We start from the raw sequence: 21654 nt of genomic DNA, 5'->3' as shown, positions 1-21654 counted from the left end.
TGTCTTCTGAACATATGAGAGTTAGCTGCACACATCCTTGAACATACACTATAATTCACGTATACACTTCCCATGAACAAGAACATTCTTTTATGCAATTCCATTAAGCGCAGCTAAGAAGTACAAGAGATTCAGCAATGATACAAAGCTTACATTCTGTATTTCCTTTTCCTTATGTCTCAACTGTGTCCCTTTGAGCCACCTGCCCTCTATCCTCCAATCCCATCCAAGTTCATCCTTAGCATTCAATTGTCATCTAGTTAGACTGTCTTTTTTTTTTTTTTTTCAGTTGTGGAAACATATATACAGCCTAAATCTTCCCATTCCACCCCCTCCCTAGCCTTCCGTTAGTGGGATTAATCACATTTAGAATGTTGTAATGCTCTTTCCCACCATCCATTACTAGAAATTTCCCTTCACCTCAAACAGCAACCCTACACTCATTTCTTAACTCCCCATTGCCCCTTCCCCCATTTCTCTTAACCCAAACTCTACTTTTCATCTCTATGGTTATATTCTCTGACAATTTCTCTGTGTTTACTGTGGGGCTTAAAATTAACCTCTTAAATCCATATCAATCTTGTTTTTCTTTGATACCACCTTCACTTCAATAGGACACATAAACTATGTTCCTATACTCCTTCATTCCCCCACCTTTATATAGTTGTCTAAAATTACATATTTTACATTGAGTTCAAAACCACTGATTTGTCCTTAGAGTTTGTGTATTTTATATCATGTAGGAAGTAAATAGTGGAGTTACAGTTCAAAAATTATTGACTTCTATTTGTATTCCATTGTGGTTGGAGAATGTGCTTTAAGTATATTCAATTTTTTTTTTTTAATTTCTTGAGGCTTGTTTTATGTCCTGGCTTATGGTCCCTAATGGAGAAAGATCTGTGATCACTAGAGAAAAATGAGTGTCCTGGTGATCTGGGATGCAAGGTACTATATATGTCTGTTAAAATTCTCTATATCTCTTTCTCCTTTCTTTGTTTCTCTGTTGGTAGGGCTCCCTTTAGAATCTGAAGTAGGGCGGGTCTTTTATTGGCAAAGTCTCTCAGCGTTTGTTTGTCTGTGAAAAATTTAAGCTGTCCCTCAAATTTGAGGGAGAGTTTTGCTGGATAAAGTCTTCTTGGTTGGAAATTTTTCTCTCTCAGAGTTTTAAATATGTCATGCCACTGCCTTCTCGCCTCCATGGTGGCCACTGAGTAGTCACTACTTAGTCTTACGTTGTTTCCTTTGTATGTGGTGAATTGCTTTTCTCTTGCTGCTTTCAGAACTTGCTCCTTCTCTTCATTATTTGAGAATCTGATCAGAATATGTCTTGGAGTGGGTTTATTTGGATTTATTCTATTTGGAGTTCACTGGGCATTTACGCTTTGTGTATTTATATTGTGTAGAAGGTTTGGGAAGTTTTCCCCCACAATTTCTTTGAATACTCTTTCTAGACCTTTACCCTTCTCTTCCCCTTCTGGGACACCAATGAGTCTTAAGTTTGGATGTTTTATTTTATCTATCATATCCCTGAGATCCATTTCGATTTTTTCGATTTTTTTTCTCCATTCTTTCTTTTGTTCTTTCACTTTCTGATCTGTGGACTTACAGGACACGGAGATGTTGTTCAGCTTCCTCTAGTCTTGTATTGTGAATATCCAGAGTCTTTTTAATTTGACCAACAGCTTCTTTTATTTCCATAAGATCATCTATTTTTTTATTTAGTCTTGCAATTTCTTCTTTATGCTCTTCTAGCGTCTTCTTTATGTCACTTATATCCTGGGCCATGGTCTTCTTGATCTGCTTTAAATCCTTTGCCATGTTTTCATTCCTTGATTGTAGTTCTTTGATTAATTTTGCGAGGTATTGTGTTTCTTCTGATATCTTGATTTGTGTGTTTGGAGTTGGATTCTCCATATCATCTGGTTTTATCATATGCATTAAGATTTTCTGTTGTTTTTGGCCTCTTGGCATTTGTTTTGCTTGATAAGGTTCTTTCAAGTTGTAAAAAATAAAAGGATATCGATCTAATTTTTCAGAAACACAATATTTGGTGACGTACACTTTCTCTAACTAACCAACAGATGGCATCTGTGGGTCACCTATATCCCTCAAGTCAGTTCTCAACCTTGTTCCCGCTGTGTGTGGGGAAATGATTCTTGTGGGTTCAGTTGGAGAACTCAGTTTGGGTGTATTGCTGGAGCCATCCGCCCTGAATGTGGGGCATGTGCATGGGTGGCCAGGGAGGAAGGGCAGTTTTAATGTTCAAATCCCCCAGGTTCCCGGAGATTCAAGGCTGCTGCAAGAGTCTAAGCCTTCATTTCAGTTCAGCCCCAGACCCTCTCTCTCACTGATCCACAAACCACTGGACTTGGCATAGTGTCCCTGGGGTCTCAGAGCGGGACCCCCTCCCAGCTGTGATCCTCCAGGAGCTCAGCCGAGGGAATGCCGTGCTACGTCACCAGTGCGTGCCTTCCCTCAAGGGAAGCCCTGGGCCTCCAGGCTGTGCAGCGGTGCTCTCAGCCTGAAGCAAAGATGGCCGAATGGAGCATCTCAACCCCCCTCTCCTTGCACAGTTCCTCCTTCCCAGCTCCGGGACAACTGGCAGGGCTCTGGGCTGTGGGCACAGCCCCGGGCAGGAGTTTATCCAGCCCTCCTGGGAGCGAGCTGCTAGCTGCGGGGTTTCTTTCAGCTTCCAGCTCTCCCCTCTGTTCCCCCGGACCCAGGGGTATCTGCAGCAGGCTATCTTCTTGGCCAGACACTGAGAGGCCGGCCCAGCCCCTTCTTGCTGTGTTTTACTGCGTGGTTCCCACTATTGCAGCTGCAGCCACTCCTGGGTTTTTACCTTTTTTTTTTTTTTTAAAAGAGCAAGCCGGTCTCCAAATGCTGAGCCCTGGCTTCCCCAGACCGCTGTGCGGCTGTGGGTCTTCCAGCCAGCTTACTCACTCGTTTCAGAATGTAGACTCCCGGTTTCACCAAGCATACAGCCCATCTAGAGCTAGGAGACCTCGTCCAGCTGGCGCATTGCTGTAACCGGTATTCTGGGTGACTTTCTGGTTTTTAGCTAGTGTTTCTCACGGAGGTGTTTTTTCACCCTGTCTCAGCTAGCCGCCATCTTAGTTTCTTCTCTGCTTTGTTTTTAAACTGAGTAAGCAGAGTTATTTTTATAATGCCAGATGATTCCACTATTACATTTTTTGTTGGTTTAGTTTTGCTACTTCTGCTGGTACTCCCTCATGATACCATGTTTCATCTGTGCTTACTTTTGATTATGTGCTGCTCATTTTCATTAAAAATAATTTGTGGGAATTCTTTGAGTCCTGGAATAAAGGTACCTTCTTCTGGAAAGCATTTGCCTTTGCTTCTGCCTCAGATAAACTTGTACTAAATTTTGATAGTTGGCACCACCCACTTTCTATGAAAAGATCAGCTGTGGTTACACCTTCATAGGAACAATTCCTAGCAAATCAATCCACTCAGCCAGGCAGCTTGCCTTGTGGATCCCTGGGTGTGAGATGTTGAGGGAGGTTTATTTATGGTTTACCTTTATCTGGAAGATATAGTTCTTTGGGGTCCTAGCTTTCTGGGAGGGACATAGATCTCCTACTAGATTCCCTGCCCTGAGTGGGTTCTGAGGTTTTTTTTGTTTTTTTTTTTTCAATTTTTCAATTTTATTCTTACTCACTGTTAAGTCAGGAAAGCTCAGGTTTGCCAGGTTAGTCAAATGCCCTTGTGGCAAAAGTGGTCTAAGTACTCTGGGTTCCCATCTTCATTTAGATCTTGATCTGATAATTCTTTACTCCTATTATCTCACTGTTTCAGTTTGCTAAAGCTACCAAAATGTAATATACCATGAAATGGGTTGGCTTTTAACAATGGGGATTTATTAAGTTACAAGTTACAATTCCAAGGCCATGAAAATGTCCAAATAACAAAATCAAGAGGAAGATATCTTCTCAGGGGAAAGGCTGCTGGCATTCAGGGTTCCTCTGTCACATGGGAAGGCACATGGCAACATCTGCTTGTCCTTGTCTCCTCGTTCTGGTTTCAGGGGCTGTCACCAAATGTCTGAATGTTTCTTTCTCAACTCTCTGGGCTTTTACTGTCTTTTATCCTCTTTGCAGAGGACTCCAGTAAAGGATTAAGACCCACCTTGAATGGGCTGGAGCACATCTCAATTGGAATAGCCTAACCAAAAGTTCCCATCCACAATGAGTCTGCCCCCACAAGAATAGATTAAAAGAATGTATTTTTCTTCTGGGGTACATAAAAGATTCCAGCCAGCACACTCACCATTCGTTGACTTCCATAAAATATTAAAAAAGATTTTACCCTGAAATTTTAGTGATGAGTCTAAATTCTTAGCTCAGTAATATTACTGGAAATGGAAGTCTGGGGTCATGACTTTGAACAGAGGAATGAGGGCTGAGATTTGCACTTTGGAGAGATTAAATCTAGCTGCTGCTTGCTTGCTTATGCAGTGATATTTGTTTTTGTTTTTGTTTTACATTTTTAAATTATGAAATATAACATATATACAGAAATGTGATAACTTTGAAAGTACAATTTAACAAGTAGTTAGCAAATTTCGAAGAATGTTATGGGTTACAGTTCCACAATTTCAGTTATTTCCTTATTGTGAAATATATATACAGAAAGGTAATGACTTTCAAAGTACGATTTAACAAGTAAAGAGCAAATTTCAAAGAATGCTTTAGGTTATAGTTCCACCATGTCATTTATTTCCTTCGAGCTATTTTATTTTATTTTATTTTATTTTATTTTTTTTATATTAGGGTTCACTCTTTGTATTGTACAGTTCTGTAGGTTTTGACATACCCATAATTATAGTATCATGCAGAATGGTTTCACTACCCTAAACATTCCCTGCGTTCCACCTTTTCATCCCTCCTCCCCCCAACTCTTGGCAACCACTGATCTTTTTTTACTGTTTCTCTAGTTTTGCCTTTTCCAGAATGTCATATAGTTGGAGTCAGAAAGTATGTAGTTTTTTCAGATTGGCTTCTTTCACTTAGCAATACGCATTTAAGGTTCCTTCATGTCTTTTTGTGGTTTGATAGCTTAATTCTTTTTATTGCTGAATATCCCATTGAATGGATATTCAGCAGTTGGTTTATCCATTCATCTATTAAAGGACATCTTGGTTGCTTCCAATTTTTGGCAATTATGCATAGACTTGAGAATATGCTATAAACATTGTCATGCAGGTTTTTGCATAGACACTGTTTTCAACTCATTTGGGTAACTACCTAGGAGCAAAATTGCAGGATGGTATGGTAAGCCTATGTTTAACTTTGTAAAAAACTGCCCAACTGTCTTCTTTTTTTATTTTATTTTATTTTTTTATTTTTTTATCTTCATTTTATTGAGATATATTCACATACCACGCAGTCATACAAAACAAATCGTACTTTCGATTGTTTACAGTACCATTACATAGTTGTACATTCATCACCTAAATCAATCCCTGACACCTTCATTAGCACACACACAAAAATAACAAGAATAATAATTAGAGTGAAAAAGAGCAATTGAAGTAAAAAAGAACACTGGGTACCTTTGTTTGTTTCCTTCCCCTATTTTTCTACTCATCCATCCATAAACTAGACAAAGTGGAGTGTGGTCCTTATGGCTTTCCCAATCCCATTGTCACCCCTCATAAGCTACATTTTTATACAACTGTCTTCGAGATTCATGGGTTCTGGGTTGTAGTTTGATAGTTTCAGGTATCCACCACCAGCTACCCCAATTCTTTGGAACCTAAAAAGGGTTGTCTAAAGTGTGCGTAAGAGTGCCCACCAGAGTGACCTCTCGGCTCCTTTTGGAATCTCTCTGCCACTCAAGCTTATTTCATTTCCTTTCACATCCCCCTTTTGGTCAAGAAGATGTTCTCCGTCCCACGATGCCGGGTCTACATTCCTCCCCGGGAGTCATATTCCACGTTGCCAGAGAGATTCACTCCCCTGGGTGTCTGATCCCACGTAGCGGGGAGGGCAGTGATTTCACCTTTCAAGTTGGCTTAGCCAGTGAGAGAGGGCCACATCTGGGCAACAAAGAGGCATTCGGGAGGAGGCTCTTAGGCACAACCATAGGGAGGCCTAGCCTCTCCTTTGCAGCAACCGTCTTCCCAAGGGTAAAACTTATGGTAGAGGGCTCAACCCATCAAACCACCAGTCCCCTATGTCTGTGGTCATGTTAGCAACCATCGAGGTGGGGTAGGCCAATACCCCTGCATTCTCCACAGGCTCCTCAAGGGGGCACTACATCTTTTTTTTTCCCTTGTTTTTCTTTTTTTTTTTTTTTAACTTTCCCTTCTTTTTTAAATCAACTGTATGAAAAAAAAGTTAAAAAGAAAACAAACATACAATAAAAGAACATTTCAAAGAGACCATAACAAGGGAGTAAGAAAAAGACAACTAACCTAAGATAACTGCTTAACTTCCAACATGTTCCTACTTTACCCCAAGAAAGTTACCTAATATAGCAACATTTCTGTGAACTTGTTCCTACTATATCCATCAGAAATTAACAGACCATAGTCATTCCTGGGCATCCCCAGAACGTTAAATACCTTCGAGCTATTTTAGTACCCAAAGACTTAAAAAAAATTTATATAAAGATTGAGTATACATAATCCTTTGTTAAATCCTATCATATCCTTTGTCTATTGCTACCCCTTCCTCTCGTTTGATCACTTTCTCAGTTTTCAGGGATATCTGGGCAGTGACCACCCTAACTCGTTCATATTGAAAAGGGGTGTCAACATTATGGTGAAGAGGGATGCATCTGGTTGATGTTCTTGAAGAGGCTTTTACCTCTGGGTTTGGTACTTGTCTAGCATAGAAACACTCTGGAGGATTTAAGTTTCTGAAAAATAAACTTTGTGAGTAAAACTTTTATAGAGTCTCATATAGGACGAAAGGTATTCATTAGTATTTTCGGGACTACTGTTGATTAGAGCTTGGCATACTGTGGCCATCTGAAATATCTAAATGGAGCTTGCATAAGAGTAACCTCCAGGACAGCCTCTCAACTCTATTTGAAATCTCCTAGCCACTGAAACCTTATTTAGTTATCTTTCTTTCCCCACTTCTGATCAAGAAGGCATTCTCAATTCCCTGATGCCAGGGCCAGGCTCATTCCTGGCAGTCATGTCCCACGTCAGCAGGGAGACTCCCCTGGGAGTCATGTCCCACATAGGGGGGATGGTAATTAATTTATTTGCATGGTTGGGCTTAGAGAAAAGCCACATCTGAGCAACAAAAAGAGATTCTCTGGAGGTGATTCTTAGGCATAATTATAGGTGGGCTTAGCCTCCCCTTTACAGCCATAAGTTTCACAAGAGGAAGCCTCAAGATCAAGGGCTTGACTTATTAAATAGGGGGTTCCTAATTTCACATAGCATATATTCTGTCCAAGGTGAACAATCAGTGTCTCACATTATCTTCACTTAGTTGTACAATCATTGTCACTCTCAATTTTAAACAATTATCATAACCCCAAACACCCCAAAGCTCTTTTCAGCCTCTATTTATCCCTAGTATTAGTGTGGTACTTGTAAGTTATTCCTATTAAATATACCTTATAATATGCAGTAGGTGGTTTTTCCCATATATCACTCTGTTGTTAGCTCTTTGTACCAGTGTCATACCTTAGAGGTAGATCATGCAAGCACTTATTTATATTTGTAGTACTAATCTGTGAGATACATGCCTTTAGACAACTCCTTTCAATCATGTTCGCCTTCAATGTGGCACTGATACTTATAATCCCATTAATGAACTATCACCCCTGTCCTTTCCCATATCTTTAAGTTCACCCTTATTAACATGTCTGTACATATTAGGTAATCATTTTCCCTTCACTACCATCTGTCTGTTTCTAGGTTCCCTATATTCTACATTATAAGACACTAATTTTACATTGTTCAGGGAGTTCACGTTAGTGGTAACATACAATATCTCTCCTTTTGTGTCTGGCTTATTTCACTCAGCATTATGTCTTCAAGGTTCATCCATGTTGTCATACGTTTCAGGATCTTATTCCTTCTTACTGCTGCATAGTATTCGTTCATGTGTCTATACCACATTTTGTTTATTCACTCGTCTGTTGAAGGATACTTGGATTGTTTCCGTCTCGTGGCAATTGTGAATGATACTGCTGTGAACATCAGTGTGCAAATGTCTGTTCATGTCACTGCTTTCAGATCTTCTAGGTATATACCAAGAAGTGAAATAACTGAATATCTAGTTAACTAGATAACTAACCAATATCCAGTTTTCTGAGGAACTGCCAAACTGTCTTCCACAGCAGCTGTACCATTATACAGTCCCACCAGCAATGAATAAGTGTTCCAATATCTCCACATTCTCTCCAGCATTTGTAGTTTCCTGTTTGTTTGATGACAGCCATTCTTATTGGTGTGAAATGATATCTCATTGTGGTTTTGATTTGCATTTCCCTAAATGAAAGCTAGTGAAGATGAAGATTTTTTCATGTTTTTTAGCCATTAGTATTTCCTATTCAGAAAACTGTTTTTTCATATCTTTTCATTTTATAATTGTGCTGTTTGTACTACAGTCATTGAGTTGTAGGATTTCTTTATACATATGCAAGATATCAGTCTTTTGTCAGATACATGTTTTCCAAATATTTTCTCTAATTGTGTTGGCTACCTCTTCATCTTTTTGACAAATTCCTTTGAGGTACAGAGCTTTTGATTTTGAGTTCCCATTTATCTATTTTTTCTTTCATTGCTTGTGCTTTGGGTATAAGGTCTATAGGAAGCTACCTCCTGTTACTAGGTCTTGAAGATTTTTCTCTACGTTATCTTCCAGGAGTTTTATGGTACTGTCTTTTATATTGAGGCCTTTGATCCACTTTGAGTTAATATTTGTATAGGGTGTGAGGTAGGGGTCCTCTTTCATTCTTTTGGATATGGATATCCAGTTCTCCCAGCTCCATTTGTTGAAGAGACTGTTCTGTCCCAGTTCAGTGGATTTGGGGGTCTTATCAAAGATCAGTCGACCATAGATCTGGGGGTCTATTTCTGAACTGTCAGTTCGATTCCATTGATCAATATGTCTGTCTTTGTGCCAGTACCATGCTGTTTTGACCACTGTGACTTTGTAGTAGGCTTTTTTTTTTTTTTTTACAATGTTTTTGGCAATTCAAGACTCCTCTCCCTTCTAAATAAATTTGATAACTAGCTTTTCGAAGTCTGCAGAGTAGGATGTTGGAATTTTAATTGGAATTGTATTGAATTGTTTGGAAAGAATTGACATCTTAATGATGTTTAGCCTTCCTATCCATGACCACAGAATATCTTTCCACCTATTTGGGACCTCCTTTATTTTTTTTTTTTAGTAATGTTTTATAATTTTCTGTGTAGAGGTCTTTTACATCCTTGGTTAAGTTTATTCCTAGCACTTGATTTTTTTTAGTTACTATTGTGAATGGGATTTTTTTTCTTGAATTGCCTCTTCAGTTAAGTCATTAATAGTGTATAGGAACATTACTGACTTGTGCGCATTAAAATTGTATCCTGCCACTCTGCTGAATTTGTTTATTAGCTCAAGGATCTTTGTCATTGATTTCTCAGGATTTTCTAAATATAAGATCATATCATCTGCAAATAATCACAGTTTTACTTCTTCCTTTCCAATTTGGATACCTTTTATTACTTTGTCTTGCTGGATTTCTCTGGCTAGAACTTCTAGCACAATGTTGAATAATAGTAGTGACAGTGAACATCCTTGTTTCATTCCTGATCTTAGAGGGAAGGCTTTCAGTCTCTTACCATTGAGTACTATGCTGGCTGTGGGTTTTTCCTATGTGCCCTTTATTATATTGAGGAAATTTCCTTCAATTCGTTCCTTTTGAAGTGTTTTTATCAAAAAAGGATGATGAATTTTGCCAAATGCTTTTCCAGACTCTATTGAGATGATAATTTGATTTTTCCCTTTTGACTTGTAAATGTGTTGTATTACATTGATTGATTTTCTTATGTTGAACCACCCCTGCTTGCTTGGAATGAATCCCACTTAGTTGTTTTGTATGATCTTGCAGTGTGCCTTCGGATTTGATTTGCAAGTATTTTGCTGAGAATTTTTGCATCTATATTCATTAGGGAGATTGGCCTGTAGCGTTCCTTTCTCATAGTATCTTTATCTGGTTTTGGATTTAGAGTGATGTTAGCTTCATAAATTGAGTTAGGTAGTGTTCCTTTTTCTTCAATTTTTGAAAGAGTTTCAGTAAAAATGGTGTCAATTCTTTTTGGAAAGTTTGGTAATTCCCCTGTGAAGCCATCTGGCTCTGGGATTTTATTTGTAGGAAGATTTTTGATAACTGATTGGATTTCTTTACTTGTGATTGGTTTGTTGAGGTCTTCTGTTTCTTCTCAGGTCAGTCTAGCTTGTTCATGTGTTTCCAGGAAATTATCCATTTCCTCTAAGTTGTCTAGTTTGTTGGCATACACTTGTTCATAGTATCCTCTTATGACTTTTTTAAAATACAGTTTTATTGAGATATAGTCACATATCTTCAACCATCAACAGTGTACAATCAACTATTCCCAGTACCATCATAAAATTGTGCATTCATCACCAGAATCAACTTTTGAACATTTTCCTTACTCCAAAAAATAAAAAATAAAAATAAAAGCAAATGCTCCTATGACTTTTTAAAATTTCTTTGGGATCCACAGTAATGTCCCCCCTCTCATTTCTGATTTTTTTAATTGGGGTCTTCTCTCTTTTTGACTTTGTCAGTCTAGCTAAGGATTTGTCAATCTTGTTGATCTTTTCAGAGAACCAACTTTTGGTTTTATTTATTCTCTCGTTTGTTGTTGTTGTTGTTGTTATTGTTGTTCCCCAGATCATTTATTTCTGCTTTAATCTTTGTTATTTATTCTACTTGCTTCAGGGTTAGTTTGCTGATCGTTCTCTAGCTTCTTCAGTTGTTCAGTTAGGCCTTTGGTTTTAGCCCTGTCTTCCTTTTTAAGGTATGCATTTAGAACTATAAATTTCCCCCTCAGCACCATCTTCACTGCATCCCATAGGTTTTGATATGTTGTGTTTTCATTTTCATCCATCTCTAGATATTTACCTATTTCTCTTGCAATTTCTTCTTTGATGCACTGATTGTTTAGGAGTGTTTTCTTTAACTTCTATATGTTTGTGAATGTCTTGGTTCTTTGGTGGTTGTTGATTTCTAGTTGTATTCCATTATGGTCAGAGAATGTGCTTTGAATAATTTCAGTCTTTTTAAGTGTATTGAGATTTGTTTTATACCCCCAACATATGATGTATCCTGGAGAACATTCCATGAGCACTAGAGAAGAATGTATATCCTGGTAATTTGGGATATAACACTCCATATATGTTTGTTAAGTCTAATTCATTTTTTACGTTGTTTTGGTTCTCAGTTTCCTTACTGGTCCTCTGTCTAGTTGTTCTATCTATAGAAGAAAGTGATGTATTGAAGTTTCCCACTATTATTGTAGGAAACATCTATTGCTCTCCATTTTTGCCAGTATTGTCTCATGTACTTTGGAGCTCCTTGATTGTTGTGTAAACATTTATGATTGTTATTTCTTCTTGATGAATTGTCCCTTTTATTAATAAATAATATCCTTCTTTGTCTCTTATGATATCTTTGCATTTAAAGTTAATTTTGTCTGATATTTATATAGCTACCCCTGCTTTCTTTTGGCTGCAGCTTGCATGGAATATTTTTTTTCCATCCTTTCTATTCCATTCTCTTTGTTTCGCTGGGTCTAAGCTGAGTCTCTTATAAACAGCATATCGACAGATCTACCAGTCTGTAGCAATTGGGGAGTTTAATCCATTCACATTCAGTGTTATTACTGTGAAGGCAGTTCTTGAACCAACCATCTTATCCTTTGGTTTTTAGTTCTTTATCCCACCCACCCACCTTTATTTTCCTTTAAATTAACCTTACTAATACTCTTCAGTTCTTTGCTTTTTTCCAGACCTCCCTCTCTCTTTTTTCTCAGTCAGTAGAATTCCCTCTAGTAGTTCTTGCAGGACAGGTCCCTTGTTAACAAACTCTCCCAGCATTTGTTTGTCTAAGAAAATTGTAAACTCGCCCTCAATTTTGCTGGATAAAGAATTCTTGGCTAGTAGTTTTTCAGAATTTAAAATATATCATACCACTGTCTTCTCACCTCCATGGTGCCCACTGAATAGTCAGTACTTAGTTGTTCTAGTTTGCTAATGCTGCCAGAATGCAAAACACCAGAAATGGATTGGCTTTTATAATGGGGGTTTATTTGGTTACACAGTTACAGTCTTAAGGCCATAAAGCATCCAAGGTAACATATCAGCAATTGGGTACCTTCACTGGAGGATGGCCAATGGTGTCCAGAAAACCTCTGTTAGCTGGGAAGGCACATGGCTGGCATCTGCTCCAAAGTTCTGGTTTCAAAATGGCTTTCTCCCAGGACATTCCTCTCTAGGCTGCAGTTCCTCAAAAACATCACTCTTAGTTGCACTTGGGATATTTATCCTCTCTCAGCTTCTCAGGAGCAAGAGTCTGCTTTCAACGGCTGTCTTCAAACTGTCTCTCATCTGCGGCTCCTGTGCTTTCTTCAAAGTGTCCCTCTTGGCTGCAGCAAGCTTGCTTCTTCTGTCTGATTTTATATAGTGCTGCAGTAATTTAATTCAGACCCACCCAATGGGCGGGCCAACACCTCCATGGAAATTATCCAATCAGAGTCATCACCCACATTGGGTGGGGCGCATCTCCATGGAAACACTCAAAGAATCACAATCTAATTAACACTGATAGGTCTGCCCACACAAGATTACATCAAAGATAATGGCTTTTGGGAGGACATAATACATTCAAACTGGCACATTAGTCTTATGTGGTTTCCTTTGTATGTGGTGTATCTCTTCTCCCTTCCAGCTTTCAGGACTTTTTCCTTCTCTACAGCATTTGACAGTGTGATTAGTATATGTCTCGGAGTGGGTCTATTTGGATTTATTCTATTTGGAGTTCATTGGGCTTCTTTGATTTGCATATTTATGTCATTGAGGAGGGTTGGAAAGTTTTTCCCAACTATGTCCTAAAATACTCTTCCTAGCCTTTTGCTCCTCTTCTTCTTCTGGGACACCAATCATTCTTATATTTGTGCATTTCATGTTGTTTATCATTTCCCTGAGATCCATTTCAAATTTTTCAATTTTTTTCACCATTTGTTCTTTTGTGCACCTGCATTCAATTGCTTTATCCTCTAGTTCACTTACTCTTTCTTCTACCTCTTCAAATCTGTTGTGTGTTTCTAGTGTATTTTTAATTTGATCCACAATATCTTTTATTTCCATAAGATCTATTTTTAAATTTATTCTTTCAAATTTTTCTTTATGCCCCTTTAGAGTCTTCTTGATGTCTTTTATGTCTTTAGCCAACCCTTTGATGTTGTTTTTGAGATTTATTGCTCCAAGTTCTGTGTCTCCTTCAGCTTTTTAATTTGGTCATTTGGTCTTCATTTGCTTTGGGATTTTCTGTTGACTTTGGGGTGTTTGCTTATCTTGATACAGTTATTTTGGGAAATGCAGGAATATTTGAACATTTATATAGAATTTGGGAGCTTATTTGAGTGCAAGCCATAGCTTGCTGGAGTGCACTTTCCCTGTCTTCTCAGTAGTGGCACTCTTGGTCCTCCTCTTACCCTCAAGCCAGCTTTTCCCCAACTGTGCCTGTGTGCTGGGCAGGGTCTAAACCAGGTGGAAATCCAATCAGTGCACTAGTTCTCTGTTTGCACTGGGGACTTCAAGCCCTGGGAGTTAGGGGGTGGGCCCTGTGCAGTTTGGTAGGGAGTTTGCATAAGGGCACTGTGGTCTGGTGATTTCTGGGCCTTTGAGTGGATTACTCTTGGGCTGTGGGGTTGCATGTCTCTCCCTCCAGCTCAAACATGCTCTGCTCCCTGCCCGCCATGTGCCTGTAAGCCTCTGGGGTGCAGGAGGGGCTCCTGGTGCTTCGTTTGGCACCTTTGCTTATCCCCACCTCTCGCCATGCACACTGTGGTCAACACTGGTCCACTGTTCCATGGGTTCCCTCATGGGAACTCCCAGCCATTTGGCTGAGGACAATTATCACCCCAGGTAACTGCTGAGATGGGTGCATGGGAGTGTAGAGCTCCTTCCTCCTCTGCTCAGCAGCTGGCTCACAACTCCCAGCTGCTGGCAGTGGTCCTGGCTGAATAAACTCACCTTGTTCTTTCAGATGTAATTTCTCCGCTTTTTCATTCAAGTCCCCACTATGTGTTGTAGAGGTCCTCCTCTGGCTGCTTGTATCCTGGCATTTTCTGCCTTTTCTCTAGTTTTTTTTTCATGGAAAAGTTTGCTCTGCCTCACCTATTCCGCCTTCTTCCTGGAAGTCCTTCAGTAATATTTGAAGGCAAATTATGTGCCAGACTGGATTAGGCACTAGAGATCCAGCCCCAGTCATGTTCCTTGCCATTTTAGAGCCTATGTTCTAGTAAGGGAGATAGATTATAAATCTGTAAATAAATGAGAAAAAAAATAATTATGATCTGAGGAATTGCTAACAAGAATGTTATAGAGGGTAAGCAAGCTAGTGGGGACCTGCTTCCCTGAGGAGATGAGATTTAAACTGGGACCCAGAGATGAGAAGAAGCCAGCTATTCATGGCCATTCATGGGAAGGAATGAGTTGGAAGGGGAGACTGATGGCAGGAAGACTAGTTAGGAGGCTTGTTCTAGTTTGCTAATGCTGCAGAATGCAAAACACCAGAGATGGATTGGCTTTTATAAAAAAGGGGGTTTATTTGGCTACACAGTTACAGTATTAAGGCCATAAAATGTCCAAGGTAACACATCAGTAATCGGGTACCTTCACTGGAGGATGGCCAATGGCATCCGGAAAACCTCTGTTAGCTGGGAAGTCACGTGGCTGGCATCTGCTCCAAAGTTCTGCTTTCAAAATGGCTTTCTCCCAGGACGTTCCTCTCTAGCAAGCTTGCTCCTCTTCAAAACATCACTCACAGCTGCACTCAGTTCCCTCTCTTTGAGTCAGCTCATTTATATAGCTCCACTGATCAAGGCCTACCCCGAACGGGTGGGGCCACGCCTCCATGGGAACATCTCATCAGAATCATTACCCACAGCTGGGTGGGGCACATTCCAAGCAAATCTAACCAGCACCAAAACGTCTGTCCCACAAGACCACAAAGATAATGGCATCTGGGGGACACAATACATTCAAACCGGCACAAGGCTGTTACAATTGTTTGGACTAGACTCGATGGCCTGAGTGAGGACAGTGGGGAATGGAGGGAAGGGGGAACCTGGTGATGGATGTTGGAGGAGAAAGATGACACTAGCTCAATCTTTGGCTGTTGTGAATGGGCATATGGTAGACAACATGTGGGAGGAGCAGGCTAGGGAGAGGAAGAGGTAGAGAAGGCAGGTTGGACTTTGAGTCTGAGGTGGCCTGCAGAGCATCTGGGGGAGGGGTCCAGGAGGCAGGTGGCCACATGGATCTGGGGCTCACGGCTGGAGATGGATGTTTGGTCCACCCATCCAGTCGAACCTATGGGAGCAGGTGGTCTCTGCTCCCAGCCTACCCGTGACCCACTTCTCTGCCCCAAAGCCCCAGCCACCCCTCCCTGATGTGCTGGTCTGGATGCTCAGTGGACGGCGCCGTGTGGGCTGGGCCCGGATTCCCGCTCAGGATGTGCTGTTCTCTGTAGTCGAGGAGGAGCGGGGCCGAGACTGTGGGAAGATCCAGACTCTGCTGCTCACAGTGAGTAGGGCCAGGGGGCCAGAGGTCTGAAGACTGAAAGGGGTGAGGCTTATAGGGCAGGGGTGGGGGCCCAGGGATGGAGTTCTGTGGTTCCTGACAAAAGGTCCCCCAGACTCTTTACAGTGGTCCAAAAGCCAAAAGGAGATTGTGCTTTTTCACTCACGTCAGCTTTGAAGTGAGATTAACACCAAGTTTTGTCGGCTCTGGGCTGAACTGGCTTTTTTTCTGACCGGGCTCTGACAAATAGGCAGGATGATGAAAATGGGAGAGTGATTAATTAGTTCCTTACACATACAGCTGGTTTGGGGGCAAATTATTCCTAAGTAAGACATCCCTGGAAAAGCCACCAGAAGGGGTGCCTGATGGTGAGAAGTTGTGCCCTCAGGGTAGGAGACAGGGAATGTAAATGTGTTGAGAATGAAGGAGCCAAGGGGATAAGTATAGAGTGTGGGAGTACAGAGCTCAGAGTGTGGTTTGGGGGTGTGGAGTAGTATGGTGTAGGAAGAGACAAGTTAAGGTAGGTGTGTAGAATGTGGGGTTTGGAGTGGAGGAATAAGGAGTGTGCATTGGTTTGGGGAGTTGGGGATAGTTTAGTGATTCAGAGATAGGGGCATTCCTTGGGGGAGCTGGACTGTTGGGTCTGGCTGGGGGATAATAGGAGGAGGCATGTAGGGCCCTAATGTACCTTCTCCCCACAACAGGCACCTGGGGCAGCCCCTGGTGAGGTCTGTGCCAAGCTGGAGCTCTTCCTGTGGCTGGGGCTGGGCAAACAAGCCAGAGTCTGCACCTCCGAGCTACCCCCGGAACTGCTGCCTGAGCCCTCAGCTGGGCTCCCTCAAAGCCTGTACCGGGACGGTGAGTGCACGTGGTGGGCAGGGTGGGTTCTGGGCCCAGCCTGCTGTTTGCCCAAGGCCTGGGCCTAGGTGCTCAGCTGATAGCTAGGAGGGGCTTGGGGTCAGGGACTCTGGTGGTCCCCTGAGCATGCATGGCCCTTTTCTTTCCACACCCCAGACTTTAGCTACTTCCAGCTCCGGGCTCACCTGTACCAGGCCCGAGGTGTGCTGGCAGCAGATGACAGTGGCCTCTCGGACCCCTTTGCTCGAGTCCTCATCTCTACCCAGTGTCAGACCACACGGGTGAGGGCTGGGCTGGGCTGTGGGTAGAGGGGGCACTGGAGACAATGTGGGGTGGGGTCTGAGCTTTTCCCCAAGGCCCAATCTAAGACTCTTTCTCTTCCTGCCCTGGATTTTCAAGACAAACCATTGGATTGACTGCCTTGGTTCGGGGTATGGTGTAGAACCAGTGGATCTTAGGGGTAAGGGGTTGGATTAGGCTCTAAAGGTGGCAGATTACACCCCAAGAGTGGCCAGGGCAAGGAGGGTAGGCTCCAACACCAATCTGGAGGTTGCTTTCATCATCACATTCTCACCTCTTTAGTGATCAAAAATTATCTGAAGTATTCATTTGGAGCAGGGACCCTGACCTGGCCTGGGGGTTGGGAGTGTTCTTCTGACACCTGCTTTTGCTTCCTTCCCTGCCGATGGCCAAGGTCCTGGAGCAGACGCTGAGCCCCCTGTGGGATGAGCTCTTGGTGTTTGATCAGCTGATTGTGGATGGGAGGAGGGAGCAGCTGCAGGAGGAGCCTCCATTAGTGGTTATCAGTGTCTTCGACCACAATAAATTTGTGAGTGTAGCCTGGGCCCCACTGGGTTTCTAGCCCTGAACCCCCTACTCCTTGTCTCAGTGCCCCCTGCCCTGGCTCATGAGCCTTTTCCCCTTTTGTGTTCGTGGTTCTGCTCCCTGCAGGGCCCCCCTGTGTTCCTGGGCAGGGCGCTGGCCACCCCGAGGGTGAAGCTGGTGGAGGATCCATACCAGTGCCCTGAGCTGCAGTTCTTCCCCCTGAGGAAGGGGCCCCGGGCAGCTGGAGAGCTCATTGCCACTTTTGAACTCATTGAACTGGACTACAGTGGCCGGCTTGAGGTCAGAGCACCCTGGCCTGGCTGGCACAAGCTGCGGGCCCATCCTGCTGTTCCATCAGGCCCTCCAGCCCCAGGGAATGTAAACCATGGGTGTGTCCTGGGATAAGGTCTCCAGGACCCTTAACCCCAGAGAATGTAGGCTTCAGGTCTGCCCTGGGAACACCTTATTGGACCCCCTGACCCAGGGAACTCAGAAGTAGAGATACCCTAGGTTTACCTTGCCAGGCCTCCAATCCCAGAGAACCCAGGCTGCATGCTCATCCTGGGGTCGCCCCATCCCATGTGTCCCAGGCGCCCCCTCCCTATGCATGGCTGATTCCCAAGACAATCCCTCTCCTACCAGCCTAGCCTCTCCTGGTTCCTCTGGATTTACATTCCTCTAGCAGCCCACCTCATCCCTCCCCAAGGCCCAGACCCTCCCTCCTTTGGCCTGATTCCTCTTTGACCTCTTACCCCCTGCAGCCCTCAGTGCCCAGTGATGTGGAACCCCAGGACTTGACTCCCCTGGTGGAGCCCCTTTCCAAACGCCTGTGCCTACCACCCAGTGTGCGCCCCGTGCTCAGGGAGTTCCGTGTTGAGGTAGGACCAGGCATTCACAGTCCTTTTACTCCACATGTCTGGTTGCCTCTCTGTCAGTTGCAGGCCCCTGAGTCTCCCACTCCCTGATGCCAGGTGCTGTTCTGGGGTCTGAGGGGCCTCGGCCGTGTGCATCTCTTCGAGGTGGAGCAGCCCCAGGTTGTGCTGGAGGTGGCCGGGCGACGTGTGGAGTCTGAGGTCCTGGCCAGCTACCAGGACAGCCCTAATTTCACTGAGCTCGTCAGGCATCTGACAGTGGTGAGGATGAGGTCTGGGGGCAAGGAGTGCTGGGCTGAGATGTCAAAGAGCAGTGGCATGGCAGATTCTGGCTAGCTACCTTGCATTAATCCAGGGGTTGGCAAAATTTTCTGTAAAGGGCCAGATATTAAATATTTTTGGCTTTGTGGTCTCTGTCGTAACTGCTCAACTCTTCCACTGTAGCCAGAGACAATACGTAAATGAATGGGTATGACTATGTTCCAGTAAAATTTGTTTACAAAAATAGGCAGCTGGCCAGATTCAGCCCAGAGGCCAGAGTTTGCTTATCCCTTGGTTAATCCACGGGTTAGTGGTGTTCTCTTGGTTCTGTTGGATGTGGATTGCCCAAGTGTCATGAAGGATGAGTCCCTGTACTTACTGAAGGAATCTAGACTCTAATCTCTGAGACAGAAGGCTCCAAGACGTTCTTTGTGGAATCTGTAATTACTGTCATAATGGCTTTGGAGTCAAATTCCAGCAGTGCCACGTGTGAGCTTGTCAAATCACTTGATTTATTTGAGCTTCAGTTTTTCTATCTGTAAAATGGGGATAACAGGTACAAAAGAAAAAAGGTTGGAAGGAAATACACTAGTTGCCTCTTGGTAGGGGTGCTGTGGGGAGCCACTGAGGAAACGGACCTTGGTGAAAGGGCTTGGTAAACTGCAAAGTGCTTTGCCCGTGTGAGTGGGGCTCACTGGGACAAAGTACAGCCGATCCAGACTGCAGGGGGCCCAAACCAAAACAAACCAACAAACAAAACAACTCACCACTATGACATGACTCTGTTTCACATTTCAGTGTGAAAACATCACTTTGCTATGAGATCATGAAACTGAAAGCAGATTGCTCATTAAACTCCCGGGGGTGTCTTCTCTCATTTCTCATTTCATACTGTAAATTGGGAACCCACGTCCCTTTCCTCAAGGTCTTTGGTTTCTCTCCAACTCAGCAAAATGGGAGGTTTCCGATTTTGGGGGTATACTTCCCCCAAAGATAGTTTTACCCTCTGCTTCATTAGTTCTTCAAAAGAATTATCAGTGTCTCTCTCCCACGGTGAAAATACTGCAATCATATGCCAAAATATTTGGAAAGAGAAATAGAAAGAAAAGGCGTCCCCATCTTACTACCTGGTGTATTTTCCACCAGTATTTTCTTCCTTTGCATTTAGCATTTTTAAACATATCTTTAAAAATATAGTATTTGGGTACTTAAAAAGGCTGTATGAATATATGTCTTTCTTCTCAGAAATGCCCATTCATGTTTTGCCTTGATTTGTGGTGGTTCTTTATATAATCTAGATGCTAGTCCTTTATCATTTATATGTGTTGCAACTATCATTTCCCATTCTGTGATTTTGGAAGCCATGGTAGAGCTGGGCCTCGAGGGCAGGCTTAGATTTCTTGTTTTCCCACCTGTCTCTGCTGCTGCTTTCCTTCATCCCTAGGTCTTCAGAGACACGCATCCTCTCTCTCCACCCCTAGGACTTGCCAGAGCAGCCTTACCTGCAGCCCCCTCTCAGCATCCTGGTGATTGAACGCCGGGCCTTTGGCCGCACAGTCCTCGTGGGTTCCCACATCGTGCCCCACATGCTGCGATTCACACTCCAGGGTCAAGAGGATCCTCCTGAGGAGGAAGAAGAGGAGTTGGTGAGAGGGGATCTGGTGCCCATGGAACCTCAAGGTAAGGGGCCTACCCCCTAGGGCTACCAGACATAACACACCCCCTCTCCCAGTTCTGGCAGAGATGTCTCTGGGGGAGCTTACGGGGGACATGGAGTCGAACCTGAACTCCCCTGACCTCTTATGACATCACTTCCCCTCCTAGGACAGAAGTCCCTGGATCCCTTTTTGGCTGAAGTGGGAATACCCAGAAGGCTCCTGAAGGTGATGGGGTGTGGAAGGTGGGTGGAGAAGGGGCTGGTGGGGCTTGGGTGGTGATGGGTTGGGGGTGCTGAGTCCTCTCTCTCTCTCTCTCAGGCTCCTCTGAAGAAGCTGCCCCTGGGAGGGCTTCTGAATCAGAGCCCTGAGCTGCAGGAGGACATCCCAGATCCTGAAGAGCTCGACTGGTGGACCAAGTACTATGCGTCTCTGCAGGAGCTCCAGTGTCAGGTGGGGGTAGAGGAGGGAAAATGGCAGGACAAAAATCTCATCAAACTTGGGGCTCTATAGTTTCAGAGCTCTTCATCACAGTCACCTTTTCTCATCCTCATGTCAGTTCTAGAAACTGGAGATTATTAACCACATTATCTAGAGTTGTGCTGTCCAATAGAAATATAATGTGAACCACATTTGTAATTTTAAGTTTTGTAGTAGTCACATTAAAAAAACAGAAAAAGGAAATAGGTGAAATTAATTTTAATAATATATTTTATTTAACCTAATATATCAAAATTGTCATTTCAGCAAGAAATCAATATAAAAATTATTAATGAGATATTTTACATTCTTTTTCTCATAAAAAGTCTTCAAACCCCAGGTGCATTTTACACTTCCAGCCAATCTCAATTTGCACTGGCCACATTTCAAGTGCTCAATAGCCACGTGTGGCTCATGGTTACTGTATTGGGCAGCAAAGGACCGGGCAATAAACCAAAGCCTCAAAAGTGCAAGTGGCTTTTCCCTGTCCTGGAAAAGGGGTAAATTACGAAGGGGAAGAGGGTGGGGTGGAATCTCTGATCTGCCCTTTGATTTCAGCCAAACTTCAATGAGGATGAAATGGATGATTTTGGGGATCCAGGTAAGAGATTTGGCTTTCTTTCTCTTGCTCCATCTGTCTCCCCATAAGATATTTCTGACTGGGGCATTTCTGCTCTTCCCAGATGGGGTCAACCTCATTTCTGTGGATGGGGAGGCCCGAGACCAGGGTGAAGCCGAAGTTGAGGGCCCTGTGTCAAGGAAAAAAGCAATCACCACCCTGAAGGTGACTGGGTGTCCAGAGAGAGAAGTCTTCTTGGATTCTAGACATCTAGGTGTCACTGAAGCCCTCTCCTTTCAGATCTACAAGAGCTCCCTGGAGGAAGAGTTTAACCACTT

At 43.0% G+C, this 21654-nt stretch overlaps 1 protein-coding gene across 1 annotated transcript in view; it reads left to right on the top strand.

Moving 5' to 3' along the window:
* LOC119515720 (fer-1-like protein 4) overlaps positions 1-20680 on the top strand; it is a 66311-nt gene extending 45631 nt beyond the window's left edge. Inside the window, 10 exon segments of the mRNA XM_037811841.1 lie at positions 15657-15809; positions 16511-16664; positions 16821-16945; positions 17359-17493; positions 17616-17789; positions 18251-18367; positions 18461-18622; positions 20104-20302; positions 20452-20505; positions 20599-20680. Of these exon segments, the coding sequence (XP_037667769.1) occupies positions 15657-15809; positions 16511-16664; positions 16821-16945; positions 17359-17493; positions 17616-17789; positions 18251-18367; positions 18461-18622; positions 20104-20302; positions 20452-20477 (1245 nt within the window). The 3' untranslated portion in view covers positions 20478-20505; positions 20599-20680.
* The last annotated feature ends 974 nt before the right edge of the window (positions 20681-21654 follow it).

This window comes from Choloepus didactylus, chromosome 19 (assembly GCF_015220235.1).
Source record: "Choloepus didactylus isolate mChoDid1 chromosome 19, mChoDid1.pri, whole genome shotgun sequence".
In the NCBI taxonomy this organism is placed as follows: Eukaryota; Metazoa; Chordata; class Mammalia; order Pilosa; family Megalonychidae; genus Choloepus; species Choloepus didactylus.
Note: the sequence above shows the minus strand (reverse complement) of the source record. Positions and strands in the feature narration are given on the sequence as shown.